Genomic DNA, 18,791 nt, shown 5'->3' on the forward strand with positions numbered 1-18,791 from the left:
AGAGGCAGACCCTATTCTGAGGGCACCACAGCCTGCAAAACTTTTCTCCTGAAAGCTGCTTCAGCCGAATCAAACACATCAAACTTGTAAAATTTAGAAAAAGTGTGTAAGGAGGACCAAGGTAGCCGCCTTACAAATCTGATCCACTGAGGATTCATTCTTAAAAGCCCAGGAGGAAGCCACTGCTCTAGTGGAATGAGCCATTATCCTCTCAGGAGGCTGTCTTCTCACTGTCTCATAAGCTAAATGGATGACACTCCTCAACCAGAAAGATAAGGAATTCGTAGAAGCCTTCTGCCCCTTACACTACCCCATATAGACGACAAACAAACAAAGAGGAAGAATGTCTTTATTCCTTAGTAGCCTGAAGATAGAACTTCAAGGCACGAACCACATCCAGATTATGGAGCAAGCTTTCCTTCGCTGAAAAAGGATTAGGACACAAGGAAGGAACAACAATCTCTTGATTAATGTTACGGTCCGACACCACCTTAGGGAGGAACCCTAATTTAGTACGTAAAACCGACTTATCAGCATGGAAAACAAGATAAGGGGAGTCACGTTGTAAAGCAGAAATCTCAGAAACTCTGCGCGCAGAGGTAATAGCCAGCAAAAAAAGAACCTTCCAAGATAACAATTTAATGTCAACAGTATGTATAGGCTCAAACTGAGCCTGCTACAAAACTCTATAAGAACAAAATTTAGGCTCCAAGGCGGAGCCCCAGATCTAAACACAGGTCTGATCCTAGTCAGAGCCTTAACAAAAGACTGGACATCTAGAAGCTCAGCCAATCTCTTGTGCAGTAACACCGGCAGGGCCATTATCTGTCCCTTCAGGGAACTAGCAGATAGACCCTTCTCCAGTCCATCCTGTAGAAAAGATAAAATTCTGGCAACCTTAACCTTATGCCAGGAAAAGCCATGCTCTTCACACCAGTACAAGTAAGTCCTCCACAATTTATGGATACGATGAGTAACTGGCTTACAAGCTTGTCCATAACACTCTCAGAGAACCCTCTCTTGGGTAAGACTAAGCGTTCAATCTCCACGCAGTCAGCCTCAGAGAATCTAGATTTTGATGAACAAAGGGACCCTGTATCAGCAGATCTCTGCGACAAGGTAACCTCCACTGAAGAGATTAGGACATCCCCACCAGATCCACAAACCACGTCCTTCACGGCCACGATGGAGCAATCAGAATCACAGATGCTTGCTCCTGCTTGATGAGAGTCACCACACGAGGGAGAAGCGGTAATGGAGCAAAAAGATATACGAGTCTGAACCTCCATAGTACTGATAGGGCATCTATCACTTTCGCCCTCGACCCATAGCTGGGTAGCTTGGTATTGAGGTGGGATGCCATGAGATCTATCTCCGGTGTCCCCCACTTGCTGCATATCTCTGCAAACACCTTGCCTGCTGAGAAAGTCCGCTTCCCAGTTGTCCACACCCGGAAAGTGGATTGCTGACAGTGTACATCTGTGAGTCTCCGTGCAGTATAATATCTGAAATACTTCTCTCATTGCCAAAGAACTTCTCGTTCCCCCCTGATGGTTGATGTAGGTTATATTGTCTGATAAGAATCTGATAAACTGGGACAAACCCAGAAGGGGCCAAGCCTTCAAGGCATTGAAGATTGGCCAGAGTTCCAAAATATTGATCGGAAGGCAGGACTCCTCCTGAGTCCACAGACCTTGTGCCTTCTTGGCACCCCAAACGGTTCCCAGCTGGAAAGGCTTGCGTCCGTAGTCACAATTTCCCAGGGTAGTCTCAAGAAGCACGTGCCTTGGGACAGATGGTCTGCACAGAGCCACCAAGAGAGCAAGTCTCTCGATAGGTTGTCCAGCACGATCTGTTGAGACAGATCTGAATGGTCACTGTTCCATTGTCTCAGCATGCATAGCTGTAAGGGTCTGAGATGGAATCTGGCAAAAGGAATAATGTCCATACGGGACACCATGAGTCCAATCACCTCTATACACTGAGCCACTGAGGGTCTCAAAGATGCCTGGAGGGCAAGACATGCAGTAGTTAGCTTGCAATGTCTCTGATCTGTGAGGAATATCCTCATGGATACGGAGTCTATTATTGTCCCTAGGAAGTTCATCCTTGTATTTGGAGAAAGAGAACACTTTTTCAAGTTTATCTTCTATCCATGTGATCGAAGAAGATTGAGAAGGGACTCTGAATGTTCTTCCGCTAGATGAAAAGATGGTGCCTGTACCAAGATATCGTCTAAGTAAGGCGCTACTGCAATACCTCGTGTTCTGGCAATGGCTAGAAGAGCCCCCAGAACCTTCGAAAATATCCTTGGAGCAGTAGCTAGGCCAAATGTAAGAGCTATGAACTGGAAGTGCTGGACTAGAAAGGCAAACCTCAGGAACTGAAAATGTTCCCTGTGTATCGGGACGTGAAGGTATGCATCCTTCTGGTCTATTGTGGTCATAAACTGTCCTTCCTGAACTAGAGATAGGATTGGCCATAATGTCTCCATCTTCAAAGAGGGAACACTCAGAAACCTGTTTAGGCACTTTAGGTCCAGAATTGGACGAAAAGTTCCCTCTTCTTTGGAACCACGAAAAGGTTTAAATAAAACCCCAAACCTCTTTCTGCTGTAGGTACCGGGACAATTACTTCTAGAGAGGAGAGATTCCGTACGCAACCTAAGAAGGCAGCCATCTTTTCTGGTCTTGTACACAGACTGGAGAGAAGGAATCTGCCCCTGGACGGATGAGACTTGAATCCTATCCTATATCCCTGAGATAAAACCTCCAGGAACCAAGGGTCCTGTACATCCTGAAACCAAGCATCTGAAAAAAGAGACAATCTGCCCCCTACTCGATCCGATCCCGGATCGGGGACCGCCCCTTCATGCTGATTTGTTCTCGGCGGGCTCCTTAGTCTCTTTGGACTTATTTCAGGACTGAGCCGGCTTCCAATTACTCTTGGGCTGCTCGGACTTGGAGGAAGATTGCTGTCATTGTGATTTGTCAAAATGAATGGAACGAAAATTAGACAATTGCCGTCCCTTAGGCCTATTTTTCTTATCCTGCGGTAGGAAGGCACCTTTCCCTCCGGTAACCATAGAAATAATGGAGTCCAGCCTTGACCGAATAAAATCTTCCCCTTGAATGGAAGAGAAAGAAGTCTGGATTTAGAAGTCATAACTGCAGATTAACCAGAGAGCCTGGTGGGCTAGGACTGCAAAGCCAGAAGCCTTTGCATTTATGCGAATAATCTGCATATTCGCATCACAGATGATGGAGTTAGCAATTCTCAGAGCCTTAATTCTCTCCTGAATATCCTTGAGGGGAGTCTCCGCCTCAATGAGCCCTGACAGAGTGTTGCACCAGTAGGTAGCTGTTCTAGCAACCGTGGCTACAGCTGCTGCCAGTTGAAATAAAAACCCTGTTTGTTGAAATATCTTCCTCAGAAAGGTTTCCATTTTCTAATCCATAGGCTCTCTAAAAGAAGAACTATCCTTCAGAGGGATAGTAGTACGCTTAGCCAGCGTAGAAATAGCGCCATCCACCTTAGGGATGGAACCCCACAAGTCTAATTGAGAGTCAGGGACCGGGAATTTTTTTTTAAAAGTAGACAAGGGTGAAAAAGAAGTTCCTATTCTTTCCCATTCGTTACTAATAATGTTCGCCATTTTAACTTGCACAGAAAAAGTCAGAGGGACCTTCCTATCTTCATAAACCCTGTCTAATTTAGGGATCTTAGGTTCCTTAGGGAGTGTAGCCTCTGGAACCTCTAGCATAGACAGAACCTCCTTTAATAAAAAATGCAGATGCTCAATTTTAAATCTAAAGTATGGTTCCTACGCTGAAGGAGGTTTAGAAACTGAAGTCTCCGACTCAGAAAATTCAACCTCTGAAACTACAGAGGTTAACTCATCCTCAGATAGCTGAGACATAGTAGCAAAATCCGACATATATTTAGATGACTATAGGTCAGGAAAACTATGTTTAAACTTTCTCTTGCGTTTGTTAGAGCGAGGTAAGGCACTCAGGGCCGTATACACCGCCGATTGTAACTGCGAGGTAAAGTCCGCAGGAAAAAAGTCCCCTCCAGATGTAGGATTAGATGAGCCGCTGGGAACTGCGGAAAGAGTAATAATCTCTTGGAACCCAGATTCCTGAGAGGTTAATAGCGCTATAAGTATTAGCAGGCTTGTCTCCCTTCTTAGACTTTAGAACAGTGCTTAGGCAAATAGAACAAAATTGAGCAGGCGGGCAAACCATGGCCTTCTTACAATATAAACAGGAATTCTTCATTGGTACAGAAGGAGAGGAACCTTCTAATGTAATATCAGAGTCCTCCATAGCTAGGATATATTCACAGAAAGACAGACAAAAAGAAAACACTTTATTAAAAAAAACGGCACCTTTATAATCCCAATGGCTGGGGCACTCACCACCTCCTAGACCCAGACAGCTAACAGAGAAAACGGTCTCCTTAGGAGCGATGTTTGCAGCAAGATCGTAGGAAAAACGAAAAGATAGCACCCAGTCACGTAGTGCGTAGGACAGGACTTCCCCTTCCCCTGCTATGAAAAAGGCGCCAAGCTATTATGAGCTGTGCAACACACCAAAATGAAAGTGAAACCCGTTTGTTTCAAGCCAAAAGCAAACTGTATATGAGCCCAAAAAACTCTCACATTAAAGCAGTTATAAATGACCCCTTGATGTTCAAATATTCTCCATGAGATATTAACCCATGATCCTATCGAGGCATAAAGGAGCCACACTGTGACCCTGTATAGTAAAAAGAGTATATATATATATATATATATATATATATATATAAAACAATCTTACCTCCAGGATCCATGCTGTGGAACAGGTACAACCTCTCAAGTGTGACAGTCTTGCAGTGACGCCTCTGACATGGACTTGAGTTTGTAACAGCAAGCAGTGAAACTCGTCAACACTGATTGCCCGGGAGCTGTTAGGCGGCAGTATAGATGGGTTCGAAGAAAAATGTTCCCTGCATCTCCAGACTAACTTTCATCAATACTCTCACTGAGAGGTTGACATGATTAATTAAAACTCCAGTCCTTTCTTGAAGGGAACATACCCATTAAAGGACTATCTAAATCTTCTTCTCTGCCACCTGCTATAGTGATGAAAGGCAAATAATGACTGAGGGATAGGGGGAAGTGGGAGGGATATTTAAATGGACACTGAACCCAATTTTTTTCTTTCTTAATTCAGATAGAGCATGCAATTTTAGGTAACTTTCTAATTTACTCTTATTATCACATTTTCTTCATTCTCTTGGTATCTTTATTTGAAATGCAAGAATGTAAGTTTAGATGCCGGCCCATTTTTGGTGAATAACCTGGGTTATTCTTGCTGATTGGTGGATAAATTCATCCACCAATAAAAAAGTGCTATCCAGAGTCCTGAACCAAAAAAGAAGCTTAGATGTCTTCTTCTTCAAATAAAGATAATTTGGGGTTTAGTGTCCCTTTAAGCCTTTGGCTGGGGTGTCTTTGCCTCCTCCTGGTGGCCAGGTGTTGTATTTCTCAACAGTAAGGAATGACGTTGTGGACTCTCCCTGCCTTATGATTTAATAATAGTTTCATTAGGGGAATATTCTAAGCCCAATAAATATAAAATCTTATCTATTAAATATTAAAACAATCGGTCTACAGGAAACATGAACATGTTTACATTACACGGATGAACAAACCAGATAATGCAAATGTTTACAGGTGAGAGCATCTGCATCTGATGCTTTACAGAAGACAACAGATGCTTCTGCTGAACAAAACTATCCACTATATTTATGTAGAAGATAAACGCTAAGAAGATAAATTGTGGATAAAGTCTTTGTAATTACTTTTCAAGGAACGAATACATTTTTCTGGTTATACCAGGTGCCCAAGGTTATTTAAATCCAGTTTATTTATTTATGTGTTTTTCTTTTGGTTTTGCAGAACCCCCCCCCCCCCAAAAAAAAATGAGTTACCAAAGGTTAAGCCTCATTAACTTTATAGCAACTGAACCGTGTATTAAATGTCTAATTTTATTATATAAAGTGCTTTTGTTTTTTAATTAACCCTTGGGTAAGAACAACACACACACAAAACATAATGCTCTGCTGCCTCTTGTCTTCAAGTTAAACTCTTTAACAAGCCTATTAAATATCAGTGTAAGAGTCTAACATTTTCTCTTTTTTGGGGGCTAAAGAAATGTTAATTTCTTGTTCTCATCTAAAAATACAGATGTACTCTAACAATATAATAAAAACAAACACACATTTATATCCAAATAAAATATATTAATTTTACCATAGTCAATGATTCAAGTGTCACAAAATACCCTAATCTTTACTGCATAGCAATGTTACACAAGGAGATTTCTTATATTACATTAGCTATGCCTTTAATTCATTTTCCATAAAAACAAGAACTGGAACCACTAAAAGGCATATTTGGCCAAAAGCCTTTGCTTGTATCATTTACCTGGTATGCTGCTGTAACAAACTTCCACTGTACTTGTACTAACATTTATATAACTGGCATAGCAGGAATTGTGCTATTTCATTCACTCACAAATCTCTCTGCAAGACCCCCTACAGTCCACCTGTCACTTTAAGAGGGTGGTGGGATTAATCCCTGTTGCTCAGTCAGTTCCATATTCCATTAGAAGCAGTCACTTTCTCAAAGTCAGAAGTCATTTCAGGTTTGGTTTCTGGAAGGTCAGTAGTTCTGCTTGGCTGCTCTGTTATTTCACACTTCAATAAACACAAAAACCTACTCAAAAATCTAATTCGCAATTAAAACCATTTATCACATTTGAGAGGGGTTTATTTAAAACACTACCTCCAAACAAGTTTTACTGTATCCAAATGGTTGTGGCTAGAATGCATATCTGTTCAGAGGCAGAGCTTTTGCTATTTTTAAATTAAACAGAATTAACTCCAGATGATTTATCCAAAATCGGCTCCATAATTGAAAAATACTCATTGTTCTTCATTTACTATAGTGCGTAATATCAAAATGTAATGAGAAGGGCAGTGAAGTTCACTTTTCTTCTGTCAGTACACTTCCTTCTATCACCTAGTGTAGTGCTGAATATGCCACTTTCATGAAACAATGACAACTTTACTGAAAAAACAATGGGGATAGAAAATGTAATTAGTTCCATTAGTTCAAGCAATCAACATTATACAACTAAGTTTTCTAGAAGCAGAATGTGAAGCTGAGTTTCTGCTTTGATGAATAAGTGTAGAGAAAATGTTGTTGGCATTCTGAGATTCCAAAAAACATCATATGATTAATTTAATTCAAAAGATTTATTGTCATATTAAAATGTTAACAAGCCACGCATGGTCTGTGTCGTCTAGGGTTTAATCACAGGAATGCATGAAGTTAGTAGGGGAGTGGCCTAAATAATTCATTTGACATAAGCTAATGAACTATGCATGTCTTCTATTATCTTACCAGTAAAGCATTTGATTTTTTTTCATTGTCTGATGCTGTTGCGATACTTTGAAATCAAGTCCTGACAACATTTCACATCACTATATAAAAAAAACCTCTATCTAACATGTAAGTTATATTTCGGTAATATGTCAAGTTTAGTTCTTTTAAGGATTAGATACAGGTACTCCGCTCAGTCTGCCAAAATTCTCTCTGTTTTAGCAGTTGTACCTTTATTCTGCAAAGTGATTAAAGGGATACTAAACTCACATTTTTTCTTTCACGATTCAGATCATGCAATTTTATACAACTTTCTAATTTACTTATATTATAACTTTTTATTTGTTCTCCTGCTATCTTTACTTGAAAAAGCAGGAATGTAAAGGCCCATTTTTTGTCTCAGCACCTGGGTAGCACTTGCTGATTAGTGGCAAAATGTAGACACCAATCAGCAAGCGCGACCCAGGTGCTGAAATTAAAATGGGCCGGCTCCTAAGATTTCATTCCTGATTTTCAAATAAAGATACTAAGAGAATGAAAAACAGAATTTATGTTTACCTGATAAATTTCTTTCTCCAACGGTGTGTCCGGTCCACGGCGTCATCCTTACTTGTGGGATATTCTCCTCCCCAACAGGAAATGGCAAAGAGCCCAGCAAAGCTGGTCACATGATCCCTCCTAGGCTCCGCCTACCCCAGTCATTCGACCGACGTTAAGGAGGAATATTTGCATAGGAGAAACCATATGGTACCGTGGTGACTGTAGTTAAAGAAAATAAAATATCAGACCTGATTAAAAAAACCAGGGCGGGCCGTGGACCGGACACACCGTTGGAGAAAGAAATTTATCAGGTAAACATAAATTCTGTTTTCTCCAACCTAGGTGTGTCCGGTCCACGGCGTCATCCTTACTTGTGGGAACCAATACCAAAGCTTTAGGACACGGATGAAGGGAGGGAGCAAATCAGGTCACCTAAATGGAAGGCACCACGGCTTGCAAAACCTTTCTCCCAAAAATAGCCTCAGAAGAAGCAAAAGTATCAAACTTGTAAAATTTGGTAAAAGTGTGCAGTGAAGACCACGTCGCTGCCCTACATATCTGATCAACAGAAGCCTCGTTCTTGAAGGCCCATGTGGAAGCCACAGCCCTAGTGGAATGAGCTGTGATTCTTTCGGGAGGCTGCCGTCCGGCAGTCTCGTAAGCCAATCTGATGATGCTTTTAATCCAAAAAGAGAGAGAGGTAGAAGTTGCTTTTTGACCTCTCCTTTTACCTGAATAAACAACAAACAAGGAAGATGTTTGTCTAAAATCCTTTGTAGCATCTAAGTAGAATTTTAGAGCGCGAACAACATCCAAATTGTGCAACAAACGTTCCTTCTTTGAAACTGGTTTCGGACACAGAGAAGGTACGATAATCTCCTGGTTAATGTTTTTGTTAGAAACAACTTTTGGAAGAAAACCAGGTTTAGTACGTAAAACCACCTTATCTGCATGGAACACCAGATAAGGAGGAGAACACTGCAGAGCAGATAATTCTGAGACTCTTCTGGCAGAAGAAATCGCAACTAAAAACAAAACTTTCCAAGATAATAACTTAATATCAACGGAATGTAAGGGTTCAAACGGAACCCCCTGAAGAACTGAAAGAACTAAATTGAGACTCCAAGGAGGAGTCAAAGGTTTGTAAACAGGCTTGATTCTAACCAGAGCCTGCACAAAGGCTTGAACATCTGGCACAGCTGCCAGCTTTTTGTGAAGTAATACCGACAAGGCAGAAATCTGTCCCTTCAGGGAACTTGCAGATAATCCTTTTTCCAATCCTTCTTGAAGGAAGGATAGAATCCTAGGAATCTTAACCTTGTCCCAAGGGAATCCTTTAGATTCACACCAACAGATATATTTTTTCCAAATTTTGTGGTAAATCTTTCTAGTCACAGGCTTTCTGGCCTGAACAAGAGTATCGATAACAGAATCTGAGAATCCTCGCTTCGATAAAATCAAGCGTTCAATCTCCAAGCAGTCAGCTGGAGTGAAACCAGATTCGGATGTTCGAACGGACCCTGAACAAGAAGGTCTCGTCTCAAAGGTAGCTTCCAAGGTGGAGCCGATGACATATTCACCAGATCTGCATACCAAGTCCTGCGTGGCCACGCAGGAGCTATCAAGATCACCGACGCCCTCTCCTGCTTGATCCTGGCTATCAGCCTGGGGATGAGAGGAAATGGCGGGAACACATAAGCTAGTTTGAAGGTCCAAGGTGCCACTAGTGCATCCACTAGAGCCGCCTTGGGATCCCTGGATCTGGCCCCGTAGCAAGGAACTTTGAAGTTCTGACGAGAGGCCATCAGATCCATGTCTGGAATGCCCCACAGGTGAGTGACTTGGGCAAAGATTTCCGGATGGAGTTCCCACTCCCCCGGATGCAATGTCCGCCGACTCAGAAAATCCGCTTCCCAATTTTCCACTCCTGGGATGTGGATAGCAGACAGGTGGCAGGAGTGAGACTCCGCCCAAAGAATTATTTTGGTTACTTCTTCCATCGCTAGGGAACTCCTTGTTCCCCCCTGATGGTTGATGTACGCAACAGTCGTCATGTTGTCTGATTGAAACCGTATGAACCTGGTCCTCGCAAGCTGGGGCCAGGCCTGGAGAGCATTGAATATCGCTCTCAGTTCCAGAATATTTATCGGTAGAAGAGATTCTTCCCGAGACCAAAGACCCTGAGCTTTCAGGGATCCCCAGACCGCGCCCCAGCCTATCAGACTGGCGTCGGTCGTGACAATGACCCACTCTGGTCTGTGGAACATCATCCCTTGAGACAGATTGTCCAGGGACAGCCACCAACGGAGTGAGTCTCTGGTCTTCTGATTTACTTGTATCTTCGGAGACAAGTCTGTATAGTCCCCATTCCACTGACTGAGCATGCACAGTTGTAATGGTCTTAGATGAATGCGCGCAAAAGGAACTATGTCCATCGCCGCCACCATCAACCCGATCACTTCCATGCACTGAGCTATGGAAGGAAGAGGAACGGAATGAAGTATCCGACAAGAGTCCAGAAGCTTTGTTTTTCTGGCCTCTGTTAGAAAGATCCTCATTTCTAAGGAGTCTATAATTGTTCCCAAGAAGGGAACCCTTGTTGACGGGGATAGAGAACTCTTTTCCACGTTCACTTTCCAGCCGTGAGATCTGAGAAAGGCCAGGACAATGTCCGTGTGAGCCTTTGCTTGAGGAAGGGACGACGCTTGAATCAGAATGTCGTCCAGGTAAGGTACTACTGCAATGCCCCTTGGTCTTAGCACCGCTAGAAGGGACCCTAGTACCTTTGTGAAAATCCTTGGAGCAGTGGCTAATCCGAAAGGAAGCGCCACGAACTGGTAATGTTTGTCCAGGAATGCAAACCTTAGGAACCGATGATGTTCCTTGTGGATAGGAATATGTAGATACGCATCCTTTAAATCCACCGTGGTCATGAATTGACCTTCCTGGATGGAAGGAAGGATAGTTCGGATGGTTTCCATCTTGAACGATGGGACCTTGAGAAATTTGTTTAAGATCTTGAGATCTAGGATTGGTCTGAACGTTCCCTCTTTTTTGGGAACTATGAACAGATTGGAGTAGAACCCCATCCCCTGTTCTCTTAATGGAACAGGATGAATCACTCCCATTTTTAACAGGTCTTCTACACAATGTAAGAACGCCTGTCTTTTTATGTGGTCTGAAGACAACTGCGACCTGTGGAACCTCCCCCTTGGGGGAAGTCCCTTGAATTCCAGAAGATAACCCTGGGAGACTATTTCTAGCGCCCAAGGATCCAGAACATCTCTTGCCCAAGCCTGAGCGAAGAGAGAGAGTCTGCCCCCCACCAGATCCGGTCCCGGATCGGGGGCCAATATTTCATGCTGTCTTGGTAGCAGTGGCAGGTTTCTTGGCCTGCTTTCCCTTGTTCCAGCCTTGCATTGGTCTCCAAGCTGGCTTGGCCTGAGAAGTATTACCCTCTTGCTTAGAGGACGTAGCACCTTGGGCTGGTCCGTTTTTACGAAAGGGACGAAAATTAGGTCTATTTTTTGCCCTGAAAGGCCGATCCTGAGGAAGGGCGTGGCCCTTACCCCCAGTGATATCAGAGATAATCTCTTTCAAGTCAGGACCAAACAACGTTTTCCCCTTGAAAGGAATGTTTAGTAGCTTGTTCTTGGACGACGCATCAGCCGACCAAGATTTCAACCAAAGCGCTCTGCGCGCCACAATAGCAAACCCAGAGTTCTTAGCCGCTAACTTAGCCAATTGCAAAGAGGCGTCTAGAGTGAAAGAATTAGCCAATTTGAGAGCATTGATTCTGTCCATAATCTCCTCATAAGGAGGAGAGTCACTATCGAGCACCTTAAGCAGTTCATCAAACCAGAAATATGCGGCAGTAGTGACAGGGACAATGCATGAAATGGGTTGTAGAAGGTAACCCTGCTGAACAAACATCTTTTTAAGCAAACCTTCTAATTTTTTATCCATAGGATCTTTGAAAGCACAACTATCCTCTATGGGAATAGTGGTGCGTTTGTTTAAAGTAGAAACCGCTCCCTCGACCTTGGGGACTGACTGCCATAAGTCCTTTCTGGGGTCGACCATAGGAAACAATTTTTTAAATATGGGGGGAGGGACGAAAGGAATACCGGGCCTTTCCCATTCTTTATTAACAATGTCCGCCACCCGCTTGGGTATAGGAAAAGCTTCTGGGAGCCCCGGCACCTCTAGGAACTTGTCCATTTTACATAGTTTCTCTGGGATGACTAAATTTTCACAATCATCCAGAGTGGATAATACCTCCTTAAGCAAAATGCGGAGATGTTCCAATTTAAATTTAAATGTAATCACATCAGATTCAGCCTGCTGAGAAATGTTCCCTAAATCAGTAATTTCTCCCTCAGACAAAACCTCCCTGGCCCCCTCAGATTGGGTTAGGGGCCCTTCAGAGATATTAATATCAGCGTCGTCATGCTCTTCAGTAACTAAAACAGAGCAGCCACGCTTACGCTGACAAGGGTTCATTTTGGCTAAAATGTTTTTGACAGAATTATCCATTACAGCCGTTAATTGTTGCATAGTAAGGAGTATTGGCGCGCTAGATGTACTAGGGGCCTCCTGAGTGGGCAAGACTCGTGTAGACGAAGGAGGGAATGATGCAGTACCATGCTTACTCCCCTCACTTGAGGAATCATCTTGGGCATCATTGTCATTATCACATAAATCACATTTATTTAAATGAATAGGAATTCTGGCTTCCCCACATTCAGAACACAGTCTATCTGGTAGTTCAGACATGTTAAACAGGCATAAACTTGAACAGAAAGTACAAAAATCGTTTTAAAATAAAACCGTTACTGTCACTTTAAATTTTAAACTGAACACACTTTATTACTGCAATTGCGAAAAAACATGAAGGAATTGTTCAAAATTCACCAAATTTTCACCACAGCGTCTTAAAGCTTTGAAAATATTGCACACCAATTTTGGAAGCTTTAACCCTTAAAATAACGGAACCGGAGCCGTTTTAAGCTTTAAACCCCTTTACAGTCCCTGGTATCTGCTTTGCTGAGACCCAACCAAACCCAAAGGGGAATACGATACCAAATGACGCCTTCAGAAGTCTTTTATAAGTATCAGAGCTCCTCTCACATGCGACTGCATGCCATGCCTCTCAAAAACAAGTGCGCAACACCGGCGCGAAAATGAGACTCTGCCTATGCTTTGGGAAAGCCCCTAAAGAATAAGGTGTCTAAAACAGTGCCTGCCGATATTATTATATCAAAATACCCATAAAAAATGATTCCTCAAGGCTAAATATGTGTTAATAATCAATCGATTTAGCCCAGAAAAAGTCTACAGTTTAAATAAGCCCTTGTGAAGCCCTTATTTACAATCGTAATAAACATGGCTTACCGGATCCCATAGGGAAAATGACAGCTTCCAGCATTACATCGTCTTGTTAGAATGTGTCATACCTCAAGCAGTAAGAGACTGCACACTGTTCCCCCAACTGAAGTTAATTGCTCTCAACAGTCCTGTGTGGAACAGCCATGGATTTTAGTTACGGTTGCTAAAATCATTTTCCTCATACAAACAGAATTCTTCATCTCTTTTCTGTTTCTGAGTAAATAGTACGTACCAGCACTATTTGAAAATAACAAACTCTTGATTGAATAATGAAAAACTACAGTTAAACACTAAAAAACTCTAAGCCATCTCCGTGGAGATGTTGCCTGTACAACGGCAAAGAGAATGACTGGGGTAGGCGGAGCCTAGGAGGGATCATGTGACCAGCTTTGCTGGGCTCTTTGCCATTTCCTGTTGGGGAGGAGAATATCCCACAAGTAAGGATGACGCCGTGGACCGGACACACCTAGGTTGGAGAAAATTGCATGCTCTATCTGAATTATGAAAGAAAAGAAATTGGGTTATGTACTAGAGTTCAGAATAAATGTTCTTTTAATAACATTAAAAAAATGTTTCATTGACTGGGGCACAAAGTCTAATATGAGAGCATGCTGAGAGTTCCAACTACTGTCCTCACACAAGACATGATTTAAGGATTTTTTTTAACCCCTTAACGACCGAGGACGTGCAGGGTACGTCCTCAAAAAAAAGGCAGTTAACGCCTGAGGACGTACCCTGCACGTCCTCGGTGTGGAAAGCAGCTGGAAGCGATCCTGCTCGCTTCCAGCTGCTTTCCGGTTATTGCAGTGATGCCTCGATATCGAGGCATCCTGCAATAACCATTTTTAGCCATCCGGTGCAGAGAGAGCCACTCTGTGGCCCTCTCTGCACCGGACATTAACGGCTAAGTTCGTTGGTGGGTGGGAGCCGGTGTGGGAGGTGGGTGGCGGCCATCGATGGCCTTTGTGATGCGGAGGGGGGCGGGGACGCGCACGGGGAGGCCGGGCGGGCGCGTGCACGGGGAGGGAGCGGGTGGGAACCACTACGCTGCAGAAATTTTTTAGTTAGAAGTGGGGATCAAAGGGGTAATTATATTTATTTGGTGATCGGTTTGGCTGGTGGGGTATTGGACTGTGGGGGGAAGCTACACTACAGAAACAAATAAAAAAAAAATAATAAAAAAAAACATTTTTATTTGCAAACTGGGTACTGGCAGACAGCTGCCAGTACCCAAGATGGCCCCAATAAGGCAGAGGGGGAGGGTTAGGGAGCTATTTTGGGGGGATCAGGGAGGTTGAGGGCTAAGGGGGGACCCTAAATAGCAGCATATGTAAATATGCTAAAAAAATTATTATTTTTTTTAATACCTTTTATTTTAGTACTGGCAGACTTTCTGCCAGTACTTAAGATGGCGGGGACAATTGTGGGGTGGGGGAGGGAAGAGAGCTGTTTGGGAGGGATCAGGGGGTGGGATGTGTCAGGTGGGAGTCTGATCTCTACACTAAAGCTAAAATTAACCCTGCAAGCTCTCTACAAACTACCTAATTAACCCCTTCACTGCTGGCCATAATACACATGTGATGCGCAGCAGCATTTAGCGGCCTTCTAATTACCAAAAAGCAACACCAAAGCCATATATGTCTGCTATTTCTGAACAAAGGGGATCCCAGAGAAGCATTTAAAACCATTTGTGCCATAATTGCACAAACTGTTTGTAAATAATTTTAGTGAGAAACCTAAAGTTTGAAAAAGTGAACAATTTTTTTTTATTTGATTGCTTTTGGCGGTGAAATGGTGGCATGAAATATACCAAAATGGGCCTAGATCAATACTTGGGGTTGTCTACTACACTACACTAGAGCTAAAATTAACCCTAGAAGCTCCCTACATGCTCCCTAATTAACCCATTCACTGCTGGGCATAATACACGTGTGGTGCGCAGTGGCATTTAGCAGCCTTCTAATTACCAAAAAGCAAAGCCAAAGCCATATATGTCTGCTATTTATGAACAAAGGGGATCCCAGAGAAGCATTTACAACCATTTATTCCATAATTTCATGAGTTGTTTGTAAATAATTTCAGTGAGAAACCTAAAGTTTGTGAAAAAATTTGTGAAAAAGTAAAAAAAATGTTTTATTTGATCGCATTCGGCGGTGAAATGGTGGCATGAAATATACCAAAATGGGCCTAGATCAATACTTTGGGATGTCTTCTAAAAAAAATATATACATGTCAATGGATATTCAGAGATTCCTGAAAGATATTAGTGTCCCAATGTAACTAGCACTAATTTTGAAAAAAAGTGGTTTGGAAATGGCAAAGTGCTACTTGTATTTATGGCCCTATAACTTGCAAAAAAAGCAAAGAACATGTAAACATTGGGTATTTCTAAACTCAGGACAAAATTTAGAAACTATTTAGCATGGGTGTTTTTTGGTGGTTGTAGATGTGTAACAGATTTTGGGGGTCAAAGTTAGAAAAAGTGTGTTTTTTTGCATTTTTTCCTCATATTTTATAATATTTTTTATAGTAAATTATAAGATATGATGAAAATAATGGTATATTTTGAAAGTCCATTTAATGGCGAGAAAAACGGTATATAATATGTGTGGGTACAGTAAATGAGTAAGAGGAAAATTACAGCTAAACACAAACACAGCAAAAATGTAAAAATAGCCTTGGTCCCAAACGGACAGAAAATGGAAAAGTGCTGTGGTCATTAAGGGGTTAAAATCGTTTTATGTTTCCCAGGATCATTGTCTGAAACTGGACTCAGACTATAGTTAAAAAGAAAACAATTCAATCAGATAGATTTAAAGCAAATACAGCCAATGCCTGGGTTTACTAGAAGTATATACAAAAGTGGGTGGGGCTAGTTAAAAATAATTCTGAATAGCATCTGTGCATTAAAACTACATATAAATTAGCCATGTAAATTACAATTATCACATTTTGGGATATCCAAAAACACAAGTCTAATGAGAGATGTGATACGTACCTGCACATTTTACACCCTGAGCGATGAGTCCCCACATGAAGTTTGCACAATACTCACACCAGTGAGGACCCCTGAATGTGTGTACCTGTGAAATAGACACAGTAGTCACTAAAACGCATCCCAAAATTAGAATATCTTCAGTACTATCATAGTCATCTATAAAGCATGCACAACAAAACATAATGGATCAAGACCTAAAAAAAATGTTTTTGACCAAAGCAAATAACCAAAAAAAGCAAAAAATATGTCTGCTAAAATTTTCAGAATACAATGCCACCTACCAAGCTATCCATAGTTGAAAGTATATGTGAAGTTAAAACAGGGGTTTGATACCATAATTACTCTTAACATGTTTGGTGTGTAGAAAATCTGCCTTGCTGGGAAATCAATTAGATTATTTTTTCATTTTTAAACATTGTCACTTCCGAGCGTGCCGCATAAACCTATTGGCCATTTCACTGCTAGAAATTATTAAAACAAGGCTTGCAAAATCCAGGAATATAGGTAACCACAGCTTCTAAAATGTATTTTTGTGCTTTTTTTTTTTTGCAGATTATTCATCACGTACCTAATTCCTTCCCTGGCTCTAAGTATGTGTGGTAGATTCCTAAATATTTAGGTTGGTCCCTAAGTACATATAAATTTGTGAACCTTGCACTATCATCTACAAAAGAATAACAGCAGGCACAATATGTGGGTGGCACTGAACATAAAGCTGTTTTGTAGAATTGTTAACATATCAAGTACACATTTGAGACAACTTCCATATGGAGCTGACACCAGCATGCAATACAGATGGTTTAAGCGATCCTAAAGGTTTACAACAACAGAGATGAATTACAGTAGTTATGTTTAGTGTTCCTAAAACTAATACAATATTTATTCCTTCATTAATACATGACAAATATTAAATAGAGAAGCAGTCAAGTGGTTTTGAAAAGTTACAGCTACCACACCATAGCTTTATGGGTAACATCAAACTAACGACATACTAGAAAACTTAATGCTGGTCTTAAAGTGTATTCCCACTAATACTTGTTTAGTGGAAGGAACAGGGTAATAATTGTTTTTCATAGTATTTCATCCCTAACACACCATATTTTTATTTTATAATTCATATAAAACAGTTCAATTTTAATTATACAAACAAAGCAAAATAATTGTGAAAAAAAACAAACAAAAGCTCATTTAAATTGTGCTGAATAATAATAATAATAATATTACTATAGATTTTTCCTTATTTTCCTCACTAATTAAAGACTTTGTGCACGTTCGTTTATTTTGTAGTTATCTTGGCCAGAAAACACAATTCTCAATGTAAAATGGTACTTAAAAAGCGCTCTCCTGTTGGTAACTTTTAGAAAACTAATTTAAAAATTATGAAATTTATTAGTGGGTATTAAAGTTGGAGTGTTTATTGTGGATGAAACTAATCTATATTGACGTTGGCAATAAATGTATAATGGAAATCAATGCAACTCTATATAAACAGAACAGCAGAAATGTGATTATACAGTATATAATCATCACAAACTGCCTCATGCGTCAAACCATCAGCATATTTGTAATCTCTTTGCTGCCAGAGGGCCTCTAGATACATTGATATGCATTGCTTTTGTAAACCCTCTGGCAGCCAAAACTGTAAAGGTGACATTCTAATATTGAAGCCATGCCACTCTGTAGACACATAAAAAGCAAGCACAGCTTTATGGTTATAACTTATATGCTACAGGGAGAACTGTGACCATAAACTAATATTTATATTGCATAGGTTATGGTAATTGACAAATGTATAGGAAATGGTTTTATATAATTACAAATAGAATAATACAAATAGTTAAGGGCCAGCAGTAAGACTCTAGTGACTGCCATAATGCATGATGCCAGTTGTGTGCTTTATTGCTCACTCAGGCACAAATCCTACAATATGTCAACATTCTACCATCTTGTTTACATGTTTAGAAGTATTTCATGAATACAGAGCTAACATGTCATGCTCCCGTCACAGACAGATGTTGTTTCTATGCAGAGGAAGCTGCCTCCTCTGGCATTAAAGGGACATAATACCCATATGCTAAATCACTTGAAACTGATGCAGTATAACTGTAAAAAGCTGACAGGAAAATATCACCTGAGCATCTCTATGTAAAAAAGGAAGATATTTTACCTCACAATCTCCTCAGCTCAGCAGAGTAAGTTCTGTGTAAAAAGTTATACTCAGCTGCTCCCAGCTGCAGGTAAAAAAATTAAAAAAAATGAAGAAATGAACAGCAGCCAATCAGCATCAGCAGTGCTGAGGTCATGAACTCTTACTGTGATCTCATGAGATTTGACTTAACTCTCATGAGATTTCATAGTAAGCTTCCTTTACCTGATTGGTGAAATAATATGAGAGTGCACGATGCTAGTCCCTTCAGATGTCCCAGGACA

General features: G+C 41.2%; 1 protein-coding gene across 1 annotated transcript in view; it reads right to left on the bottom strand.

Annotated features, from left to right (window-relative positions):
• CHN1 (chimerin 1) overlaps window positions 1–18,791 on the bottom strand; it is a 445,886-nt gene that overhangs the window by 22,466 nt on the left and 404,629 nt on the right. Inside the window, exon 9 of the mRNA XM_053698471.1 lies at window positions 16,362–16,446. Coding sequence (XP_053554446.1) covers window positions 16,362–16,446 — 85 coding nt within the window. The remainder of the gene's footprint in view (window positions 1–16,361; window positions 16,447–18,791) is intronic.

This window comes from Bombina bombina, chromosome 1 (assembly GCF_027579735.1).
Source record: "Bombina bombina isolate aBomBom1 chromosome 1, aBomBom1.pri, whole genome shotgun sequence".
Classification (NCBI taxonomy): Eukaryota; Metazoa; Chordata; class Amphibia; order Anura; family Bombinatoridae; genus Bombina; species Bombina bombina.